General features: G+C 56.4%; 1 protein-coding gene across 1 annotated transcript in view; it reads right to left on the reverse strand.

The window, feature by feature from the left end:
• Window positions 1-10,218: 10,218 nt before the first annotated feature.
• PRDM2 (PR/SET domain 2) overlaps window positions 10,219-23,457 on the reverse strand; it is an 18,530-nt gene continuing 5,291 nt past the window's right edge. Inside the window, exons 5-9 of the mRNA XM_015820376.1 lie at window positions 21,013-21,139; window positions 17,755-17,856; window positions 12,767-17,204; window positions 11,295-11,427; window positions 10,219-10,269 (exon numbers count right to left, since the gene is read on the reverse strand). Of these exons, the coding sequence (XP_015675862.1) occupies window positions 10,219-10,269; window positions 11,295-11,427; window positions 12,767-17,204; window positions 17,755-17,856; window positions 21,013-21,139 (4,851 nt within the window). The remainder of the gene's footprint in view (window positions 10,270-11,294; window positions 11,428-12,766; window positions 17,205-17,754; window positions 17,857-21,012; window positions 21,140-23,457) is intronic.

Raw genomic sequence — 23,457 nt, forward strand, 5'->3', positions numbered from 1 at the left:
CCCCCCGTCAGCTAATGGGAAGATTTCTGTAATGTAGACAAATAGATCAAAGGGTTCCCCCCCCCCCGCCATCCACCCTGCCTCCCTTCAATTCTATTGACAATCCTCCAAGTGTACCAAGAAGCCCGGATGGCTCCCCTCTGCCCCCTCTGCTTATACCGGCACCTTTAATAATTAAAAGAATCACAAATAGAGAAGACAACCATTTTTGTTCTGGTCTCCAGCAACAGAAAAGAAACAAAAACTCAGAATCACAGAGGACTGAATATAAACCACGATGCAAGTAAACCACTCCTAAACCAAGCCCACCGCAAGTTTTACAGTGTGCTTGGTTACAATAAAACTTTTTAAATCAGTTTATTTATTTATGGGATTAAATAGGGATTTATTTATTGGAATTAAATTAATCGGGATTAAAACAGGCTCTTGAGCCCTCTGATAATTTAGACCGTGTGGTTTGCAAATATTTGCATATCTCTGAAATATAAACATGATACTGTTTGTTTGTAACAGGACATTCTTGCTAACACATCATCCCTGCTTAATAAAGCCCCCCCACCCCCCACCCCAAAAGGTTGGCATGTGATGGGGGGGGGCGGTCTGCTTGGGAGGCTTCAGTGGGCAAACGGCCTGTTTTGATTCTGGCACCGAATCTGTTCGTTCTCATGGAAGGCCATCTTTGCAGAGTCCTTTAGCCTCCCTCCTCCCTCCTCTTCCTTTTTTTCCTCGTGTGCCACGTCTTTGGTACAAAAGGCCCCAGGTTGCCTCGCTGCAATTTACTGGCTGTCCAGACAATAGCAATGAACATATTTTAGGTGAAGAAAAACAAAAAACATAGAATCAAAACAGGCCGTTTTTTGTTTTTCTTCACCTAAAATATTTTCAGTATCATATTTATATTTCAGAGATATACAAATATATCTGTAAGGGACCTTGGAGGTCTTCTAGTCCAGCCCCCTGCTCAAGCAGGAGGACCTATACCAGGGGTGGGGAACTATGGCCCCCTTCATGACTCGTGGACTTCAACTCCCAGAATTCCTGAGCCAGCCACGCTGAGGGGACAGGGAGAGGTTTCCAAGCTGAGCCAGGCTGGCTCTGGAATTCTGGGAGTTGAAGTCCGCGAGTCATGAAGGGGCCCAGGCCGCCCACCCCTGAGCTATACCGTCTCAGACAGGGCAGTGTCAGGGCTGAATCCACACGGACCTCAGGGCAGGCCAAATGCTCGGCTCCTCCCACAGCTATCGCCCTTGAGGGCTGCCTCGGAAGCGGCACCAAAGGCAGGCAGGCAGGCGAAAGGGCCGAAGAGGAGAAGCAGGAGCTCCCTCCGAGCGCAGGAGCCCAGCGCCAGGGACCTGCTCAGGCCTGGGGGGGGGGGGGCGAAGGAGAGGCAGCCACCGGGAGCAGAGCAGGTGAGGAGGAGAGACGTGGCCCCCAGCCTCGGAAATTCCCCCGCTGGTTTCAGGACCATGGAGAGCAGGCCGAGGACCCCCCCCCCGCCCCCCGGACACGTTTCCCCCAGAGAAGATTCAGGGCTGTTCTTGCCTTCTGACAAAGATCCACCCTTGGGGCAAGCAACACGGGATCCCCTCTGCTGTGGGCGGCCTCCACCCGGGTCCTGGGCCCTCCTAAGGCAGGTTTCCTCAAGGGGCCATAATTCCCCCACGGAATAAATAACAAAGCTTCAGCTCCCTTCAGCCTCCGTGCCCATTTTCAGAGGCCCAACCTCCACTACACATTTCTCTCCCTGACTGCTCTGTCATCTCAGAAACACAGCCTGAAGAGGCCGAATTTGCATTTCAAATCATTGTTTGTTGTTATGACAACACGGGATAGATTTCCCTCCCCCCCTTGTTTTCCTTTTTCTGGGCTTTTGAACTAATCATCATCATCATCATCATCATCGTTCACATTATGGTGTACAAGTAAAATTTTAAAATCTGCCCTTGCCTGGAGGATGCCTACTTTCCTGTGCCTAGGACAATGGAAAGCAGAGAAAAGGAAAATAAACAAGATCTCTCTCTCACACACACACACACACCACGGGTGGGCAGGGGACGTGAGGTGGGAAATGTGGCTGGCGCAGGAATAACAAGACAGACACCCCGTCCTCTCCAGCCAGAGACAGGGCCCTTTCTGGAAAGCCCAACCCGGGCAGGGCCGTGGCGAAGCCTTCCTGCTCTCTCTTGTGCCCACAGAAGTTTTTAAAGGTGGGGAGGGGGCTATGGATCCTCAGGGCAGGTGGGTTCTCCTCTGAGAGCCACCTACAGCCACGATCTCTTGTGGGTCTAGCAGGAGGACAGCCTCCTTCCGTCAGACCGAGCTGCCCCCACAGTGGCTCCAGCCTGAGTTCTCCAGAAGCTCAGGCAGACACTGGCAAGGAGTGGAAAAGGAGCATCCATGAGGCTGGATCTCAAGGTGAGGCCTGCAGACCAGCTGGATCCCTCACCCAGTAGCAGTGTGGCTGCCCATCCGCTAACCCTTTAGGTCAAAGAAACGGGTGCCACCCACATCCCTCTGCCTTTGTTTCGACTACTCACTCAGTGGGAAACCCCCCCCCATGGGTGGCGATTTTGAAAAAAAGGATTCAAGAGCCATTTAAAAAATTTTAGAAACTCATTTTTAAGTACAATGTCCAACCTGTGTCTATTTGGGGTTGCAATTTTTTGGCAAATCCATCCCAGTTATGCAAATATATCCTTCTAATGTATGCCATAATGCATTTATGTACATGGCTTTTATAAATATTTGCATTGCTGTGCAGATATTTTTAACACACACACATGCATGCTTACACACACACATAACGGTATACTGTACATACACTGTATACATATAATTTTCAGAATGCTGGACTAGCTGAAGTGGGTCTTTTAAATTCATCTCTGAGGATTTCATTGAAATTTCAGCTTCTGTTGCAATTTATTTTTTTGCATTAAGCTGAATGATTAAAAACACAGAAGTATATTTCGGCACAATATTAACCTAAAATCTTACATAAACCTACCCAGAAACCAGCCCCGCTCTCTCAATTCAATTCAATTCAATTCAAATTTAATTTATATACCGCCCTTCTCCCATAGGACTCAGGGCGGTTCACAGCATATTTAAAAAACAGATACTATACACAAATACAAAAAATACAAAAATACAACAATATAAACCCCAATAAAAACCGAATTAAAAACCAAATATTGACGGCTGTGTTTCCAATTAAAATTGCTTCTAAAGGCATCCGAGTCCCGGATTCCCCTCCAGGGCAAACGCCAAAAGAGCCACTGGAAAGAAATCCTACTCTACCCCAGGCAGCTACTTTCAAGGAAGCCGTGGGACCTGCAGCCTGACAGACCTTTCACTGCAAGGATCTCCCCCCCCCCCAAATTCACAGATAAATCACCCCCTTTGGTGTCGCAATTTTCTTTGCTTCCTTTATTAAAAAGAAACCAAACTGTCAGAAAGTTTCACTGGAACTAAAGACATCACTATCCTTACCGAGTCTTTTCTATCTGAGAAAAATCACAGGACTTGATATTCCCTCTTTTTTTTTTAATTAAGGTGGCAAATGTCTCTGACAAATTAATCAAGGTAATCGCTCTCCAAACACTGTGATTTATTCTAGTGGCCTTAATTAGATCTTGATGGCCAACTGTGAAAATTAAGGCCTGTAATTCACAAGTTGTGGCAACGTGCTGATGTTTATTAACCTCGTGGCTTCAAACCCAGAACATTTCATGTTTTCAGGCATCTTCAGAAAAATCTCCCTGGTATAACACTTTCCCAGATTGTATTTTCTCCTTCTGCGCTCCAGACGAAAAATATTCAGGGGTAGAACAAATCAAGCCAAATGGACGATCCCTGTGCAGGTGGGCCCCACTTTGAAAAGAAGAGCCTGTGGTCCCCAAATCCCAGGTGACAAATTTGGAAACATCTCATCCAGTACAGAGGGACACCGGGTGGTCCTGTTTTTGTTTCTTTCAGCTGAGGAAGAGCGAAGAAAAGGAGATCTCTTCCCTGGGAAACTGCTGTCCTCCTGCCCTCCGGCTGCCAGGTGCAACCTGGCCAGGAAGGTTAACAGGAAAGGAAGCTGCACTTTATCGGCCGCAGGTGAGAACATGGCCCTTCCCTTCCCTTCCCTTCCGAAGCTAATGGTTAGAGCTCACAACGCCCCATGCTTGTAGGCCAAGAAAACAGATCGCTCTCCTCCTCCTTTCCAGCAACACATGGGCCAACCAGGGCTGAACAAAACTACAAACCGTGCCAAAGTTAAACCGCAACAATCGGAGGGTTCCCACGGGGTCAACCTCGCTTCCCAAGACCAGCATCCCCGTCCAGGAACCCAGCTCGGCGGCCTGTGCAGAGAAGGGCCTCCCATCAGCGCTTGCTGCATCAAAAGCGGTAAAAAGAAGGCAGCTTGGATCTTCCCGTGAGCCTCCACCACCCGCCCCACCCCCACCCTGCCCCGGTTCAGGGCAGGCAATGGATCTAGACCGGAAGCAGATTCACCTGGTCCCATCTGAGCACCTGCTAAAACCAAGGGGGAGAGAAGAACAGCTGCCTTTTACAAAGGAGGGGCTGGTTGGGGGCTGAAAAGGTCCTGGAGCTCTGGAGGAACAACACCTAAGCACACCCCCGTGTGTGTGTGTGTGTGTGTGTGTGTGTGTGTGTGTATTTGCACAGCTAGTGATCAATGCCCACAGCAAAGGATTTCCCGAACCGAAAGGAGGGGCGGCCTATGGCGCCCTTCGGACTAGGCCATCAGGGGCTGCGCTTGGCTTCCGCTCAGCCGTGTGTGAACCCAGCCAGTCTGGTTTCAAAACCATGGTTTAGCGTGTTGTGAGAAGCGAGCTGATTGTGGCTTATTCGGAGAGACCTGGACTTGGCAGGGTGAGTGAACCCTGGATGCTGGGGGGGGGAGGGGGAGCCTCTTACGAGATCCACCAGTCCCGCGGAGGGGAGGGGGCTTACCTGGGCGTCCATCAGGAGCTGGGTCATGAGGGACATGGACCGTCGCAGGGTGCTGCTCTCACCGGGCAGGAAGGCCCGCTGCTCGTCCTCCTCCAGCGCCCGGGCCTTGTGGACAAGGAAGTCCGATATCTGGTCATTCAGCGTGCGGAGCGACTGCAGGGCTGAGAAGGAAGGAGGGAGGGAGGGAGGGAGGGAGGGAAGGAAGGAAGGAAGGAAGGAAGGAAGGGGGGGAAGAGGGTCACGTCCAGCGAGCGGCAGCTGGGGGGAGGGAACCCAGCAGAACCCTCCATATCGTGCACCCTAACCCTAACCCCTCCACCAAGGGGGCTGAGAAGGCTTAATGGTCCTATCCAAGGGAAAGAGCACGGAAGGCAGGTGACAGTTTCAGATCTTCACGTCCTTGACCAGTGGGAGAACTTTCCTCCTTAAAACAGGAAGAAGAGCCCCTTGGCGAAGGATCTTGCCCGCCTCCCGTGTAAATGAGGGAGAACTGGCCCTCTGGAGTAAAGGGCCAACTTTAGCAGCTGTCTTGCTGCAGAGAGGAAATGCATTTCTGGTCACCGCTTGAATTCAGAAAAAACCAAGAATTCACCTGGCAGACGGACAGGTTGTCCCTTCAGACCAGAAGTCTTTTTTCCCTTTGTAAGGCCAGAAGGGATCGGGGCTTCTTCCAGGCAGCCTCTGCCTCCCCCTCCTGGCGCTCCCTGGCCTCTCCCCTGCCCCACTGGAAAAAGCCGCGTCCCAGACCTTATCAGTATCCGGGAGACGATCAGGGCAGAAGAGCTGTACGTGGGTCTGGCCTGCGCTTCCCCTCCAGAGTCTCTTGGGAAAGTGGTTTGGCCAACAGCAAGTCTGTGTTTTTCCTTCAAGTGCACAGGAGGATCTTTCCCTCTGATCCTGGCTGGTTCTTTTGACTGCAAGTACATCCAATCCTATTACTCTACGTTCCAAATATCTCTCCCCCAAAGCTCCCTGCAAGACTGCGAAGCAGGACGCCTTGATCTTTACAGGGAAAGGCAGGAGTCAGGCAGTCAAGACTTTGCGGCTGCAGCGACCGCTGAGTTAACGCAAACACCGGCTCTCCTTTGCCTGTTCAGCACGTGCGAATCCAAGCCTGCCCTGGCCTTGCAAGGCCTTCTGCTGAAGCCTCCCTCAGGTGCCTTCGCCCACCACGGGAACAGGAAGGGAGGCAAAGGATTTTTCTTATAGCTTGTATTAGCAAAAGAAACACTTATTCATTTAGGAATCTATGCTGGTTAAAAAAAAGGTCATTGTCAAGTATTTTTCATTGCTGACTGCATTTGTGTCGTGATGTAGCTGAAGACGAGGCAGACCACTTTTAAACAAAGCAGGGGAAAAGTGAGGTTTTGTCTAAGTCCTGAAACAAACCCACTAATTCTGTTTTTTCAAATAACAGCCCAGGGTCCCGGGAAACCCTTTTTCTGCAGCCATCTGCTTTCGGTACCGTCCGCCTGCCGTGAAAGACCAGGGGTGGCAAAGGGCCCTTCTAGCAATCGCCTTCTGACCCGACTGGCTCCCTCTTCCAGGCCAGCCACACCCTGGCTGACCCGCCCACGGCATCTTCTCGGCCGGCCCCACCGACTCTTCCAGCCAGGGAGACGGAGGGGCTGAGCCACAGGAAGGCAGTCAGGAAAGCAGCCAGCTCCACACAGGCCTCTTCTGAATCGGCACGTGCCGGCCGGCCTGGCAGCTTTCTGTTCCGCCAACTCACGGTTGCCCTCCCGAAAATAAAACAGCATAAGGGGGAAAAAAAAAGAAAAAAAAAGGCAAGTCTCTGCTGAGCCCCCTTCGGCTCTTTCTCTGGGGCCGGGACGAGGGAGCCGTGCCGTTGACAGGTCCCTCTCCGGCCTCCCTGGCTTCCCCCTGGGGGGGGAGAAAGCTTCATCTAGGGGCCAAGCGGCTGCATGGCCAGTCAAGGGGAAGGGGCCAAAGCCTCCAAAGGAAGGCCGTGGTGGGCATCCCCCTGGCGGGTTCGGGCGTTGAGCAGCAACAGAAACACCAACGTTGCTCTCCATGTTCAGGAAACAAAAATGGCCCCTTGAGGCCACAAGTGCCTTGCGCCCGTTCCTCTCGAGCGAGGGGGTGTGTGAGAGACCCTCTTTCGGGTCCACAGGGCCAGCCACGCTTAGCACGGCTGCCTCCGCCTGAGCCAACTCAGCTGCCCTGGAGGGGGCTGCATTTGAGCAGGAGCTGGAACTCAGAAGACAGCCGAGCGCTCGCCTCTGTCGGAGCCAAAGCACAGAGCGGCTTCCCTGCCAGAGGTGCCGGCCGGCCTCCCCTTTCCCTCCATTCCTCCTCAGCCAGGCCAGAACGGCAGCCTGGCTCCCTACTGGGATGCTGCTAGAGAAACGGAGGGAAGAGGCGTCTCTTTGCCACCCTGCGGAGGGAGCCCTCCTGGGGCCCATTTTGCAGGGGAGCCATCGATCGGCCGGGGGAGCACAGTGGAGTAAACACAAGGAGCAGCGTCTTCATGGTAAGAGCCGCTGGGCCAGGAGCAGGGACCCCACGTTTCAAGAAGAGTGGAGGGAGGACTGGGTTCCCCCTGAAAGGATCTCTTACACACACACACACACACACACACACACACACAGGCCCGTTTGGTCAATTCTTCATTTCAGGCTACGTTATCCTGCTCCCCATTTCCCCTCCTTTGCAGAGCAGTCAGACAGACTAAAATGGAAGGGACAGCCTAGCCCTGCATCTGGATGTGCCATGATTTGAACCTTGAGCAGGAACCAGCTGGGTGAGAGCAAGGAGTGACAACAGGCCTCAGAGGAAGCCGGAGCCAAACTGGGATTCCCAGTTGCCTCTCCCAGATCCCCCTGAAAAGATCGGCCCAGCTTAGACCAGCATCCTGCTGGGTCGCCCAGGAAACTGAGCCTGTCGTCCCCTCTGGAGCGACTAGGAGGAGGTGAGCTTGGAGGGACTTGAACCAGCAACATTATAGGCCTGGATCCTCCAGTCTGTTGGACTTCAGTTCCCATCAGCCTACATGCCCAGCAGTATGGGACGGATGATCCACAACGTCCTTCCCACCTAGAAGGACAGAACCCAGAAATCTCCTGGCTGGTTCAGGGCCCTCGGCAAGGACAGAAAAGGAGCTTGAACAACAGCTACAACAACAACAACAGCAGCAGCAGCAGCAGCAGCCGCCACCACTCCTTTTGGCTCATATCCGCTCTCGGTCCCTCGTAACACAACCAGCCTTCCTTAAACAAAACAAGTCCCCATCTCTGAGCGGTTGCACGGGTGAAGTCGCAGTTCTTGCATCCAGTGGCCACCCTGATTTTGAACACGCCTCAGTGTGAGATCCTGCACAACAAGGCAGATCGACAAGAGTGTCTGTGGGTGTCATTCATCTCTGCCCTGTTTTCGTGGAGAATGTTTTGGTTGGCCCACCTCCACCTCTGAACCAGCATTTCCCCCAGACCTGGGACTTCCGTAATGCTCCTCTCGGAGAGCTCATTCCTTGTCCAGGGCTTTGCAGCAGGAGAGACACCCCACCACCACACCCCCACCCCTCTTACCTGCCTCCAGAAGTTGACACTGATGACCAAAGACTTGTGAGAAGGTGACCGGACTGGGGGTGTCCACAGACGAGGCCTCCATGGCTTTGGCAGGTCTCCTGGCTTAGTTGTGGGGACTCTTCCGAGGGCCAGGTGTTCCCCCCTCCTCCTCCTCCTCTCTGGGGAAGCAAGTGGGCCGGAGATCAACCACCCTGGGGGGGGCAAGTTCATCTCTGACCTGAGAGTGAGAGACCCCCCCAAGCCCCAGAGACGTGTCTTCCTCAGCGCTTGGGTCAATTTCAGAAGCTCCCGGATGACCCAGTCAAACTATTTTTTTCCTTCTTGGGAAAACTTGGCGATTCCCCCCCCCCCGTCAGGAGACCAACTCTTCTCTCGTGAAGAAGCCTTGCAGGACCCTTCCCCTCCAGGGCTCCTCTGGCAGAGCCAGCAAACCAACCAACCCCACCGCCCCGTCCAACAGCCTCAGGAAGCCGGCCAGCGTCCTCCGGGGTCTGGTTCCCAGGAATTGCTTTTAGGAATCCTTGCTGAGACCGAATGGTGCCCATCAGGATGGTGGTGGTGGCTGACCGTTTGGGATGGAGCCTGATATAAAGGGGGGGGGGAAGCCTCCTCCTCCTCCTCCCCCCTCCGCCCCCCCCCGCTTACCTAATGCATCTCTCTGGTCCTCTCAGTCGGTCCCCCTTTCAAGCTTTGCAGCTGAGCCCCTCGCCCGGCACCCTCCTCCTCCTCCTCCTCCAGCGGTCCAGTCTCGTCTCCACTCCGGCAGTCTGCTGTCCTCCCTCCCTCCCTCCCTGGGCTGAAAGAGGGGAGGGGCTAAGGCGCATCACTGCTGACGTCGCCCTCCTGCAGTCTCTCCTCCCAGGCTGGTCGCGCAAAACACCCTCCTGAACACGGGAGGGGAGGCGAAGTGGTCCCCGGCCCTCCAAGACCCCCATCGTCACCGGGGCCATGCCCTCCTGCCCCCATCCGCCCCCCTCTTAAACCGGAGCGGAGAGAGAGCACTTCAAGGGCAGGGCTAGCTGGGGTCTAGGGGTCTAGCAGCTGATGGGAGCTCAGTATCCTGGATTCCAGAGAAAAGACAATTTTTTGCTAGTAAACACAGGTGGACCCTCCGCTGCTGACGTGGAAGCGGCCAAATGTTGCGGGTACATCCATCTGCAAAGTCAAGCCTGGAATCGTTGGACCAAAGGAGTTGAGACACCTCCCCCCCCAATCCAGCCTTCGCTCGAGGCAGAAACCCCAAATCAAAGCAGGGAAGGGCTGTCCGGTCTCCATCGTCTTCAGAAGCATCTCGTTAACATCTACCTGGAATCTGCCCCCCCCCAAAAAAAACCCTACCCCTCCTGACACCTGATATGATGGTGATGATGATGGGGCCCTTGGGTCTTTAGGTCATTGCGACGCCCCTTTGGCTACACGAAAAGTGCAATTTTTTCTACCCCTCCCCAGGTCAGCCCCTCCGATGCCTTCTCTTTCCTTGCCAGGTTCGGCCTCTCCTGATCGCTGTCTGTGTCTGGTTTGGAAGGGGAGATCTGAGCAGAGCCAGGCGAAATGGATGGAAAGCACGGTTCTCCTGATACAAGTCTGAACTTAGAGGCGTCCAGATGTTCTCCTGCGGGTTTCCAGATCTTCCCGCAGACTGAATCTGTGTGTGCCTCTTTTCCAGCCTTGCCCTCCCGTTCCCCTTGGGATCAGCACAACTGCAAGTTCACTGCGAGGCTTCCAGGTTCAGCTCTCCTGCCTCCGAGGCCGAACCAGCCTGTGAGGAAGGGAAGGGAACCCCCACCCCACTTTCTGCAGAGGGACCATCTGGCACCGAAGTCAGATCTGCCTTGAGGAAGAAGAGCCTCGTCAGCCGGCTGTCTGGAATGGAAGGTGAGTCAGTTCTTCCCTCCGCATCGCCTTCTCTCCCCCCCCCCCCAGGAGAGCCTCCTCACTGGACAGCGAAGGAGCTGGGGAGCCCCTTTCCCTGCTGAATGTGAGGGGCTGCATGGCTGACCCTGACCCTCCTCTTTTCAGTGGGCAGCTGGCAACGGCCGGCCTGGGCCTCCTTTCCACAAGGCTGGCTGCCAATTCGTATCCTGCCCAAAACAATGACAAACTTTTTGTTTTGTATGGCAAATTGGAAATTTTAATGTTTTAATAGAATAGCCTTTGCATCACTCTCCAACAAGAAAAAAAAAAGGGGGGGGGAAATGAACTACAGAACAGCAAACTTTAATACCATCTTCAGGTGAAAGACCCTCTCCTCTCTCCCACATAAACAAATGTAAAATGCAAATCACATATAATACAACTGAAGTGTCAAAAACAATTTAAATAATTTTAAATATTTTATCCCCCCTTTCCAAAGTTGCTACGAATGCTTTATACAACTGTTGGGTGTTGATGTCCCCCATAAGTCAAGAGAAAGAAACGCAACCAAAAGACAGATAGATAAAAGGGAATGATAGCAAGAGGCATGAAGTCACCAAAACAATATCAAAACTTCAAATTTTAAGAGGTAGATCACTTTTCTTTTTTAAGTCAAGGAAAAATAGTTTTGAAAAATGGGGGTGGGGGAGTCAAATGAAGCAACTGCTGTTCACCCAAATGGAAAGGCGAGGTTGGAGAAAAAGGAGCCGCCTCTCTGGGAAAAGAGGTGGGGGAGATTCAGTTCTGCTTTACAACAAGGAGAAAGGGGGGGGGCTCTTGCCCCCTCTGCTGCCAGCCCCCCCCCTGGATGTAGGGCGTCTCTTGGGGGCTGCACCGTCTTCTGCGAGGAGCTGGTCCTTCACCACAAACTGCCCACGTCTCGTCCAGCCCAGGGGAATTTGGGACAGGGAAACCTTTGACCCACCGACGTCCCTCCTGCTCCCCCAGGGGGTGAAAAGCAGCGACTGGCACCAAACCCGGCGGGGAAGAGGCGGCGGAGAGGCTGAGGAGAAGAGGGAACAGGGTCCCTGGCGGTCTTTTCGTACTGGCTGGCGTGACACAAAGGCCTTCGCAGACTGGGTGACCAAAACTTACTTTAGGTGCCGTGTGAACAGTCTGTCATCCCTGATACTCGCTGGGGGCCCTCTGATGAGCGTTGCTCCCAGCAGGTTTGGCAAGCCCCCCCCCCCCCGGCTGAGTTTTTATCTGCGCCAGGTAAAGCCAGGTGCCCAAGCAAGAAGCCCAAGGGTTGAATTTGCTCCCGAAGAGCTTGACCAAGTCCTTTGTAAAAATCCCAGGGCTGCCGGGGGGGGGGGGGCAGGCGAGGAGAGGAGCAACCGCATGCCTGGGGGGGGGGTGTCTTGTCCCTGTAGCTAAGAATCGCTGGGCTTGGCTCGGTGGGGGGGCAACCGAGGCCGGCTCTGGGGCGAACCCATCAGCAACAACCCGCTGCATCCTCGCTTCTGCCTCTGGGAGGCCGGAGCCTCTGCTCTCCAGTGGCTGCTGCAGTGCCGGACATCAGGCGGGCCGAGCCCCTGACCAGGAAAGTCTCATTTACACATTTGGGGGGTTCGTCTTCTCAAAGGAGGCTCCTGCAGGGGAGAAAGCAAAGGATGTGATGTGGAAAAAGGGGGGAAGCAAAGAGAGACGATGGATGAGGAGAACAAGCTTTCTCCCCCCCCCCCCCCCGTTTGGCAGTCGGACGATGCCCTGCTTGGATCAGGAGAGCCACGGACGGCTCGTGCCAAGTCCAGCATTAACGAGGACGGGAACCCACTGAGGACGGGCAGCTCCAGGCTGAGAAATCAGCTTTTTAAGGCTGCCATTTGCAGGGGGCTGCGTCAGCCAAGGACCCACAATGGCGAGAAGGCCTCGGGCACAACAGGGCAGGAGAAGGCCAGGGACAAGCAAGCAGCCACGGGTGATGACCAAGAAAAGACCAAGGTGGGGGGTGGCACGATGCTTGGCATGGCCTCTTTTGCACTCATCGGCCAGGTCTCCAGACCAGCCATCGCGGTACTCTGGCTCTGGCGTTGTGTGAACCAGGCCACTTCAACGCAAACTGGGCGAAGCCCCCCAACCAGGGGAACCCCAGCTGGGCTGTGTGTGAGACCCGGTGCAGGGAGGCCCCTCCCCCCGCTGAGAGGGATCTGCCCCGAGGGCCTCACTGGCCAGAAGACCCCTCCTTGGCTGTGCCCACCTCCCAGCCCCTCTCATGAAGCAGCTCCGGGGGGGGCCTTTCTGGTGCTCCCCTCCTCCCCCAGTCAAGGTGGAACCCACCTTCCCCCTCCCGAGACCGGAGGAGCACCTAGCCCGTCTGGAGCCCCACTGGAAGAGCTCACCTGGTGTCCTTCAGCTCCGGCCGGGCAGCGCTCTCCTCCCTCTTGCTCTCCGTGGCCTCCGCAGACGTGGCCTGCTGCTGCTGCAGGCTCCGGGTGACAGGGCCCCCCACCCTCTCCCTTGACTTGGCACTGAACCGGTCAGCGGTCTTCCTCTGGCTGGTCAGGGCTGCCTTGCCGCGCTGGATGCGGATGTGCAGCTTGCGTGAGGCTTTGCCCAGCAGTCCAGGCCCCCCCGCGCTCCTGGCGGCCCCCTTGCTCCGCTTCCCCTCCGGCGGAGCCCCCTTGCCCACTCTCACCGGGCCCACGCTCCTGGCTGCGGCCGAAGGAGGGTGGCCCCTTTTGGGGAACTTGGCGCCCTGCTTCAGCTTGAAGGAGGCGGAGGGCATCTGGGCGGCTGTGGGCCCCGAGCTGCGGGTGCGAGTCTTGCCCAGCTGAGCAGCAGTGCCCTGCATCTTGATCTCGGCGTCGGCTGTTCGGCGACGGGGGTTGGTGCCACTCTTGCTGCTGCCAGGAGACGAGCCCCCCGCTTTCGTCTTGGCCTTCTTCTTCTTCTCCTTCTTGGAGGAGGAGGAGGAGGAGGAGGAGGAGGAGGAGGAGGAGTGGCGCTTCCGGGGGCAGCTGTAGGAGGCGTGCTTGTTCAGGCTCCCGATGTAGGTGAACCCCCGGCCACAGAACGGGCAGATGTGGGTGCTGGGCTCCGGGCCGCCGGTCTTGAGCTCCGCCCGCTGCTGCTGCTGCTGCTGCGACTTCTTCTTCTGCAGAATGGCCCTCTGGACCAGCTGCTGCTTCTTCTTCAGGGCGCTGAGCTTCAGCTTGTTGGAGGCCGCCCGGCTGGCCTCCAGGCCGAAATCGAGCTTCTTGGGCTGGCCCACGCGCCGGAAGGCGCTGCCGGCTGGACTGGGCAAGACCACCCCGTTTTTAGGGCGCACGGCCTGCTTCAGGGGCACGGGGTTCTTTTTCGGGGTGTACCGCTTTTTGTCGTTGGCAGATGCGCAAGCCAAGATGTGCTTGTGCAGTTCGGGCATGTTGTCCACGCTCTTCCCGCACTTGGTGCAGCGGATGGCGGTGGAGAAGGTCTGGGGGATGTTGTGGGTGGTGAAGTTCGTGGCCGTGGCTCCGATGCCATTGGGGTTCCGGTGGTGGTACTGGAATGGGGGGGGCTTGAAACTGGGGTAGTGCTGGTTGAGGCCCATGCGGACGTCGGGGTCCTTCGGCTTGACCCCGGCCGCCATGATTTTGATGGTGGTGTAGAGCTCTTCGGAAGAGTCGTTCAGCTCCTCCTCCTCCTCCTCCTCCTCCTCCTTGGAGGGCTGCAAGGCAGTGCCGGGCAGGCTCTGCATCTCCTCTGCGCTGGCTTTGCTGGGATCGGTGAAATTCTCCGGGCGCAGAGTCCCGCTCTCGAACTGGTGGTGGCTGCATTCTTTGTTGGGGTGCAGGTCTCGCTGGTGCTGCTGGAGGTTGCATAGGAAAGCAAATTCCTTCTTGCAGACGGAGCAGGCGAAGATGTTCCCCACCCCGTGGAGCAGGAAGCGGTGCTCTGACAAGGCTGCCTTCTCCCTGAAGAGCTGGACGCAGAATTCGCACTTGAAGGGCCAGTCCCCAGCGTGGACGGACAGATGCCGGGCGAGGTCCTTGATAGCGAGGAAGGGGGCCTGGCAGACGTTGCACACAAAGCTCTTGCTGAAGGTTTCCTGGGCAGCCTCTGCTGCGCTGCAGGGGTGGGGGTCCTCCCTCAGCCTCTGACCCCCGGCCTCCCCCTCTTCTTGCTTGAAAGTCACCAGGGGGCCTGGATTCTCCAGCTGGTCGCCAGGAGACAGGATGGAGGAGACCACTGAGAGGGGAGGCGGGGAAGGAGAGGAGGACGGTGATGCGGAAGAGAAAGAGGAGGAGGAGGAGGAGGAAGAGGAGGAGGAGGGGGAGGAGGAGGAAGACGAGGACGAAGAGAGAGTGGGTGGCCCAGGGGAAGCGCAGCCAAGGGGCTCCACAGAATGAAGGGGGGAGGCCGAGACGGTTGGGGAAAGGATGGGCAGCGGGGACTGAGCTGTGGCGTTGGACAGGGGAGAGGGGCAGGAGCTTGGTGGGGTGCTGCCGGGGTCTTCCAGGAGGGGCAAAGGAACAGTGGGAAGGAGAGTAGGGGGAGGCGTGGGGGCCTGGAGCATGGGAGGGCACGGGTGATGGGAGGGAGAGGCCGATGGCTCTGGGCAGGACGAGGGTGGCGGCAAAGGCACCTCGGTGACGGTGAGGCCAGAGCAGCCCAACTCTGCCCCAGGGGCCGGGGGAGCCGGGCCAAGCTGCGGCTGTGGGGCTTCGGCTGGCTTGCAGGCATTCGGCCTGGGGCTCATGTCTGGGGAGGGGTTTTCGGGCCCCAAATCCATCCCATTGTATTCATTGAGCAGGACCTTCTGCAACATGGAGGTGGTGGGCTTCTTCTTAACGGCGCCCCCTGCTGGCAGAGTCGCCTCCTTGCCTTCGCCATCGCTGCACGGCTTCTTGTGCACGCTGAGGTCCAGCACGGATTCCCAGGGCGCCTGGGCCCGGCTCTTCCCGTTCGACCGCTGCTTCACGCTGCTGGACAGGTCCAAGGGCTGCTGGTTGCACACATTCCCAAAGGGGGGGCTCGGCGCCCACTCCCTGGAGGCCTTGTACTCTTCTGGACTCAGCGGTTCCCTTTCTTCTCTCCCAGGCAGGCTCCACGCGGGGGAGTTGCTCCGTCTCTCCAGCTTGGGAGCCTTCGCACTCAGGGCCGTCTCATTCCAAGCGGGCTTGGCTTCGCCGGCTTTGCCAGGGTCTCGAAGGCCCGGACTGTGCTGCGGGGAACTGGTGCGCCGCTTGAACCTGCTCGAGGTGGCCGGGAGGAGAGGGGAGGAGGCCACGGGGAGCCCCAGCTTTGGGATCTCCCCCACCGGCAATGGTGGGGAGGGGACCACCTTATTGTTGTCCTGTGTCTGAAGAAGCTGCTTCAGCTTGGAGGATAAATACACGCTTTTCTCTCTGGGGAAGGGCAGGCTCTCCACGGTCGATATGGCGAGGGGAATCGTCAAGGAACACAGCGAGGTGATGGGCTCCGGATCCATTTCGGTCTTTACCTTGGCCAGCAGCGGGGGGCTCGCCGTCCTCCTCTTTTTGGCCTCGGGGGTCCCGCCAACAGGGGGCTCCTTTGACTCCTCCACTAGGTGCACCGGCACCGCCTTGACATTGGGGGAGATCTCCACCGTGACGGGACTCAGCAGGCAGTTGATGCCATAGACTTCGGCGGCGCCAGGCTCCACCTCGATCACCTCACAGTTGCTGGTGCTGCTGTTGGACGGGATCTTGCCGTCGATGTAGTAGTTGAGATTCTCCGAGATGTTGCTGGAGACGTCCATGAGGTCGTCGGCCTCCCCCTCCCCCTCCCCCTCCTCCTCCTCCAGGTCTGTGCTGGCCAGGTATGTGATGGGGGCCTGTTGGGCCGGGCCCACGGGAGCCTGGAGCTCCTCCGGTTTTCTCCTGACCCCTTTGGGGATGAGGTGCCGCTCGTGGACCCTCCGCTGGTGCCTGCGCATGTTGGTGTGGGTGCCGAAGACCTTCCTGCAGTACTGGCACGGGTGCAATTCCTTGGGCTCCTTGCTCTCCTCCAAAGGCAGCGGAGGGGGCGGCGTTTTGGAAGTGTCTCTCTCGGCCTCCGGGACGGGGACCTCCTGCCTGGCCCTGGCTTCGCTCTGCACACACCCCTCGGCAGCCGCGGTGCTGGCCCCGGGCAGCTGGGTGGAGGCCAAGGGCGAGAGCAGCTTCCGTCTGGGCCCGGCCTCGTGGCGCCGCTCGTGGCGCCGGCGGTTGATCTGCGTGCCGAAGGCCTTGCCGCAGTAGCGGCACTTGAAGGCGTGGCTGATGGCCGAGATGTGGATGTGCACATGGCGCTCCAGGCCCTGCTTGGTGGTGAACTTCCTTTCGCAGTGCTGGCAGGGGAACATGGGCGCCCCCTGGGTGCTGGGCTCCCCCCTGGCCTTGGGAGCCTTCCCCAGGTGCTTTTTCTTGGGGGAGCTTCCGGCCGAGTCCTCGGAGAGGCTGCTCTGCTCCTCCACAGACTCCAGCCTGTCCCCACAGCCCCACCTGGATTCCACCTCTGGGTTTTCTTTCGCTAAGCTCTCCTCCTCTTCCTCTTCCTCCTCCTCCTCCTCCTCTTCCTCCCCCTCCTGAGGCTCTTCCTCGTCCTCTTCCGCTTCTTCCACGGGCTCCTCCTCCTCCTGCTGCTGCTGCTGCTCAGGATCCTCCTCTGAACCTTCTGCTCCACCCAGGAGGACCTCCGGCTTGTCCTCAGGCCTGGCGGGCGGCACACAGGCCACGCTGGAGATGAGCAGGCTGGGAAGCGCGTCTTGATTCACCATCTCCTGGATGACGGCGGCCTGGTCAAGGGGCAACACCGCCGAAACCGTTGGGGCTTCGTCCTCTGGCTTCTGGCCTGAGAAATGGAGGCAAAGGAAGTTACGCTGAGCGGAGATGGAAAGCCAATAAATTTTACAAACCAATAAAATAAATACAATAAAGGGAGAACCCCAGAACACTCCCCCTGTATTGCCCCCAAAGTCTGGGGTGGGGGGCTTTGCTTTTGCAAGCCACAACTACTGTAGGTGGATTGCCCCTTTAAAAGCAAAACTCCCTCAATAAAATTATTTATTACAAAAATACACTTCTAGCTCCAATTAAATAAGAGCCTGCTTCCCCTCCCCCCAATACAGCACCCAATGGCCCTGAGCCCCCCCCTTCTGAGCAGGTCCCTCTGTGGCCCCTTTCAATCCCTGTGGGGCTAATTCTACGGCCAGGTCTGGGCTGGTCGGGCCGCGTTTTCCTTTCTTTTGCACTGCAAAGGACTCGGTGCTTTGCAAGCCTTCAGACGCCGACCCTGCCCGCTTGTGTGCTGAGCGATTCTGCAACCCACCCACCCCATTTCAGCTGCCCTCCCCCCAAGAGCCCCTGAAGAAGAAGGAAGGGCAGACACCCCCCTCCCCTACCTTCCTTAGTCTCCCTCATGTCGAGACCTTCCAAAGGAGGCTTCCGCTTCCTGTCCCTGGCCTTCTTTCCTTTGTTCTGGGCCTCCCGGGTTTTTTTCTTCGCTAAGAAGAAAAGGAAAGGAAGAGCTTGATGTTTAAATGTAGTGCTTCTTTCTGCACGCCCCCCCTCCCCCCTCCCGCCAAGCACCCAAATGTGGCCACGTTCGGTGCTGCCAAGAACCTGTGGCGCAGGAGGCACCCACCACCCCGAAGGCTCGGCCAGAGCTTTCTCAGAGCTTCACCTCTGGGAGGGCCGAGCACGGACAGGAGGGTCTGCATCTCCCAAACCCCTGAGGGGCCCTGTGGCTCTCCTTCAGAAGCCCACCTCCCACGAGCCCTCCCCCTCCTCCGGCCTGCGAGCAAAGCACCGGGAAGGCTTCCTGGGGCTCCTTTCACGGAACCGTCCAGGGCCCGGCTCTGCCAGGGGCCCAGACACCGAGACTGTGCTGAGGGCCGCCCAGCGCAGCCCATCCAGGGTTCAACGCAACGCGCAACCTGAATCTTCCCCAGAGTTTGTAGAGCACAGGGCCAGGGGGAGGCTCAACAGCTGCACCAGGGAGGGAGGACCCAGCACCTGCAAGGGAGGACCCCCCCCCCCGGCCCTTCAAGCAGCCGTTCTGGCATTCAGCGCGGGTGACCTTAATGTGGGTTTAACCCTCACCGCCTCGTCGATTTAGCCAGCAGCTGCTCTGCTTACTAAAAACAGCCAGAATGACAACTTGAGAGCAAATGTAATTTTAGATCCACTCGATCAGAGTCCAAGGAGCAAGCAGAAGGTCTCTCTCTCTCTCTCTCTCTCTCTCTCTCTCTCTCTCTCTCTCTCTTTCTCTCTCTCTCTCCCTCTTTCTCGTTGCAGCACCTCCAGCCGGGCTGCACAAACTGTGTCGATGCAATCACAAAGATGCAACAACAAGCATCTCCTCAGCCAGGCTAACTTCAGGAGCACTAGTTGTGGTGATGAAGATGATGAAGAAGAAGAAGGGATTGTTGTATATCAACTGTGGTTCCTGCCTGCTGTAGTTTAAAACTGCCCGAGGTACAAAGATACACTCCGGGGAAAAGTAGGAAAAACTGGAATTATTGAAGACAAGGCCCTAATTACTGTGAAATTTCCTTATCCTTGTTTGGAAATGTTCACTTCAGACTGGAGACTCAAGATAGGGAAGAGCAGCAGAACAGGGGTTTATTTTATTTTATTTTATTTGTGCCATTCTGGGATTCCAAAGCCCGTTTTTTTTTTAAAAAAATATATGATTTCAAAAGAAGAAAACCAAATTTATGAGAAGAGCTAAGCAGCCTCCCCATCTTCCCCTTGGGGGAAGCCCTGCATAAAAAAGCGAATGAGAGGCAACGCTTCCCTCCCCCCCCCCCCCCGGACACAACAGAATTCCACCAAATAATCAGTTTAGAAGATTTGGAAGATCCTTTCCAAAAAGACACTCCTCATAAAACAAGCCCTTGGCATCGGCCTGCGGGTGTGCAGGAGGGGTGAAGGCAGTAGCCAGAGATGCCAGCCCAGTTTTCTCTGGTAAGCGACACTGCGTGTAACCCTCGCTCCCCTCCCCTCCTGCCTGCTTTGGTTTGGGGGGGGGCTTTTATCAAGGCCGCACTCAGTTTAAAACCTTCCTGAGGCCACCAATTCTGCAGTGCTCCCTCGCACTCAGCTCTTAAGTTACCACTGCGCCAAGACTCTTCTGAGAACAAGTCCCACTTACTCGTGAGGAAACAGGGATGAATTCAGGCCGTCCAACTCGGATAAAACAACGGACTCGGGGGTCAGTCACAGCCGGTCGGCTGTTCTGGACGCCCTGTGTTAGGCTGGGCACACAGCTGAGTCCCGGCAAAGAAACAACAGAAACTGTTTCCTCCCTTTTGCAGAAACGGCCGCTTCATTCCTCGGCCGGCCTCTGCCGGAGCCCGACCCGGTCCGACCCGGCGACCGAGGTTTGATGAGAGGCGGCTGGGGCAGCCGAGAGATTCAGCCGCCTCTCTTCCCAGGACAGATCAGCCCAATCCGGCTGTCTTGTAAACCGTCTTTTTATCCGGCAGGACTTTTTGGTTTCTCCTACAAAGAACCTTGAAAACTGCCTTAGAAAGGCTGGAGCATCGCTAAGAAAACCCCTCCGCTTATCTGAGCGACTAAGGCAGTCCCTCCAGGTCCACCAGGCCCTGGGAGAACGCAGGAGCCCCCCCCCGGGCGCTGCACGGCGGCCTGGCGCAGGCTCTGGCATTGCAATACCGATGTGCTGGAGCCCCGGTCAGAACCGGCGGTGAGCACCCAGGAACCCTGAGATTTCAGCCACTGCACAAAACAAGGTTTGAAAATGAACAAGAAGTGGGATATCCTAAGAATGTTGACTTCTCTCTTTCTCTGCTATGAGGTTTTAGAAAAGTCCTTGCAAAAACAGCACGCTGCAGTTTCATTCTTTTTGCCTTCCCTGACTTTTCACACACACCCCCAAAATCAACTAGACTGTGTCCTCAACATTATGCCCCCCTCCCTCTTTCTTGCACTGCCCCATCAACGCGTGGCAATTTTTGCCCTCGGGATCCCCGGCAGCCTCACAGCACTGCGAAAAGCGTCTCCCTGGGAAGAAAGGCAGGAGAGGTTTTCCGGAGGGCAGCGCTGAGAGCAGATCCGCTGGGATCAAGGATGAGAGCCCGATGATTCACTGCCCAAATTTCAACACCCTCCTGAAATGGGATCCTCACCACACAACCTGTGCAAATCTGGCCCTTGGACTTTGCCAGGCACTGAAATCTCACTTGCACCCTGAATCTGGGATCCTCCGTGGGGCCAGAGGGAGGCCTGGGGGGGAACGTCAGCCAGGGAATGCCTGGAGCTCCCTTCCCCACGGGTGGCGTTACAAGAGCCGCCCAGGAACCCACTCCTTGTTTTAAGGGTGCCAGGGGAGAAGGGATGGGGGGGCAGCGTCCTGGGGGGTCCAGGGAGGGGCAGAGCGGAGGGGAGGGGAGGAAGCCCGGCTGGGAGGGCAAACCCAGGGGCAGCCGAGCCCGAGAGCTGGCTGAACAAGGAAGCAGCATCGAGTGAGCTAGCCGAGCCATTCTTGATCTCACAAACAGAAGCAGGCAGGCGGAAGGCGGACACAGAGGGAGGGAGGGAGGGGAGGAAGTGGAGAGTGTCAGTCAGCCGGCCCACCCGAGGAGGGCAGCCGATGGAGGGGGGGAGGGGGGGGCGGAGGAGGAGGAGGCCCTTACCTTTCTTGGCCTTGGGGGAGTGCCTCTTGCTGCGGTGGCTGGCCCTCTCTTCCTCCAGGGCAGCTGCTATCTCCGGGTTCTCCTCCCCATTGTACCAGACCAGGAGCTCATCCCCGGGCTCAATTGGCTGCCGGGAGGAAAGAGACAAAAGCGGGACACCAATCACACGGGAGGTTGTTCGCCAGCCGCCCACCCAGGACCGGCGGACAGAGGCAGGGAGGGGGAGGGAGCAGGCGGGCGGCCAGTGGCCAGAGGGCCGGGAGGATCTCGCACAGCTGCTGCCCCTGCCGCTCTCTGGGCCGCCAGCCGGGAAGGGAAGAGGCTGCCTGCCGAGGAGGGCCTGGCCGGCCAAACAGGAAGGACTCTTTAACCCGGGGGGGGGTTGGGGGGGTGGACCTGGCTTCCTCGCAAGCAGCGTCAGAGAAGGCAGGAGACAGAGGGAGGGAGAGAGGCCGAGCCAGGGAGGCGGGCTGCACCCAGCCCCTCTGCTGGAAGGAGGACCGCAGCACAAGGCTTGCACACCAAGGAAGGGGAAAGCCCAAATGTTTCCCAGCTGAGTCATCCCAGGAGGAGGAGGAGGAGGAGGAGGGGGGGGGAGCTTCTTTGCCTCCCAACCCAGCAAAGGCGCTTAGCCCCTGCCCTGGCACCGGCCTCCTCTGAAAAGGCAACCGGTCCCTGATCCACCTTTCCACCCGCCACGGCTGGAGCCCAGACCCTGGCAGAGACCAACTCTCCAGCCCCCCCCCCCGCAAGGACTAACGCCTCCCCTTCCCCAGGAGAGGAGCTGCCACCTGTGCCGGCTCCTCCACTCCGCCAAGGCCGCCCCTTCCCACCCCAGCCCCTGCCACACAAAGGCTTGCGGGACCCTCTCAAAGCAAGGTCAGCCCCCTCCCCTCCGGGCCTTTCCCCAACACATGGCTGGCAGGACGACACCTCAGCTGCCGTGACGACGTATCGAAGCCCAGCCTGCTATTTTGCTCCCCAAAATCAGAATAAAACAAAATAACCCTCCAGATTGTCGGTCTGAAAACTCTCCGGAAGGAAGAGAAGGCGATGAAAAAGAATAACGGCTGCCCCTTGAATGAAAAAAAGAAAAAGTTGCTGTCTTTAGTTTTCAAGATTGCCTTAAATTTGGCCGTGAAACGTATGGAAACTTTCACAGAGCTTCTAATGGCAACTATGGAGTTTGTTTTTATTTGTAAGTCCTGAACAACCTTGAAAACACACAAGCGGACACACATCACTTTCAATAAGCATTCAAAAGGAAGTATGAACACCGAAGTCATATTTCCGACAAATATCGAAATGATTCCAATTCCAAGCACGCTAACTAAAGCTACTCAGCTACGTGTTAGGGACCACATTTGCCTGAAGAAAATAAATATTTAGATTGTTTTCATACACAACAGTGAGGCACCCGGAGTCACTCAGCGAGGAAGGCAGCACCCACACTCCTGCAAACGAACATTTACAAAAAGAAACTGAACCTGGTCAGGACGGGAGTTACCAAGCAGCCGATTGGGGGCTGCGTAGCAGGGAAGGCGGGAAGCAGCAGACCAAGGTCTCGCCCTCATCAGACCGTTTCCGAAAACCACCCTCCACCCTCCTGGGACCGAGAGCGCTTCTCCCCCTGGGGGAATGATTGCAGACAGCAATTTCACCAAGCTTGTGACTTTAGAAGCCATGTGACAAACGGCAGAACTTGCCAGAGAACTAAATGACATCAAGGAAGTTGACGGTGAAGAGCCTGTGAAAGGCAGCCTCTCCTTTTAAAAAGTCCTAGGTAGTCCTTGCTTACCGACTGTCTCACTCAGCAACCATTCAAAGTTATGACAGTGTTGAAAAAGTCACATTAGGACCAACGATGGCACTTACGCCCCGTGGATCCCTCGGTCATGTGATAGCCATTGCTGCCAGTAGGGGTTGTCTTTTCCCACTCCCTCCCTCCTGGCAGAGTAGTGATTGGAAAGAAGGGACTACAAGAGAGTAAGCAGGGTACATAATGGGGAATAACTGGACTGTCCACATAGCATGCTCACAGCTGCCAGTGTTCCACAATGTGCCTGCTTACTCTCTTGTAATCCCTTCCTCTCCAGGGAATGTAAATAAAACATCAATTGTTAATTATCCCAAGGCTAGTGAGCCTTCCAAGGCAGGGGGAATGGATAGGAGGTCAGCAAAAGCCAAAGGTGTGAAACTGTCACTTTGTCAGTTTCAAATTGGCTACCCAGAATGGAGGGGAGTGGAACAAAGGCTTAGCCACAGAGTTACTGGTAAAAACAGGACTACCTATACCGGCAAGCTAGGCAAAAGGTCAGAGAAGACACTCTGCAAGGGAAAAAAAAGGTTTTTCTCCAATCTAGCCATGTTGTGATATCTGAAGCAGCTTTGACATCTGAGGCTTCAAAAGGCTGCCATTCTTGAAATCCTTTTTGGAAAAATCCC

This window comes from Protobothrops mucrosquamatus, unplaced genomic scaffold, assembly GCF_001527695.2.
Source record: "Protobothrops mucrosquamatus isolate PMUCROS unplaced genomic scaffold, P.Mucros_1.0 scaffold1123, whole genome shotgun sequence".
Taxonomy (NCBI): domain Eukaryota; kingdom Metazoa; phylum Chordata; class Lepidosauria; order Squamata; family Viperidae; genus Protobothrops; species Protobothrops mucrosquamatus.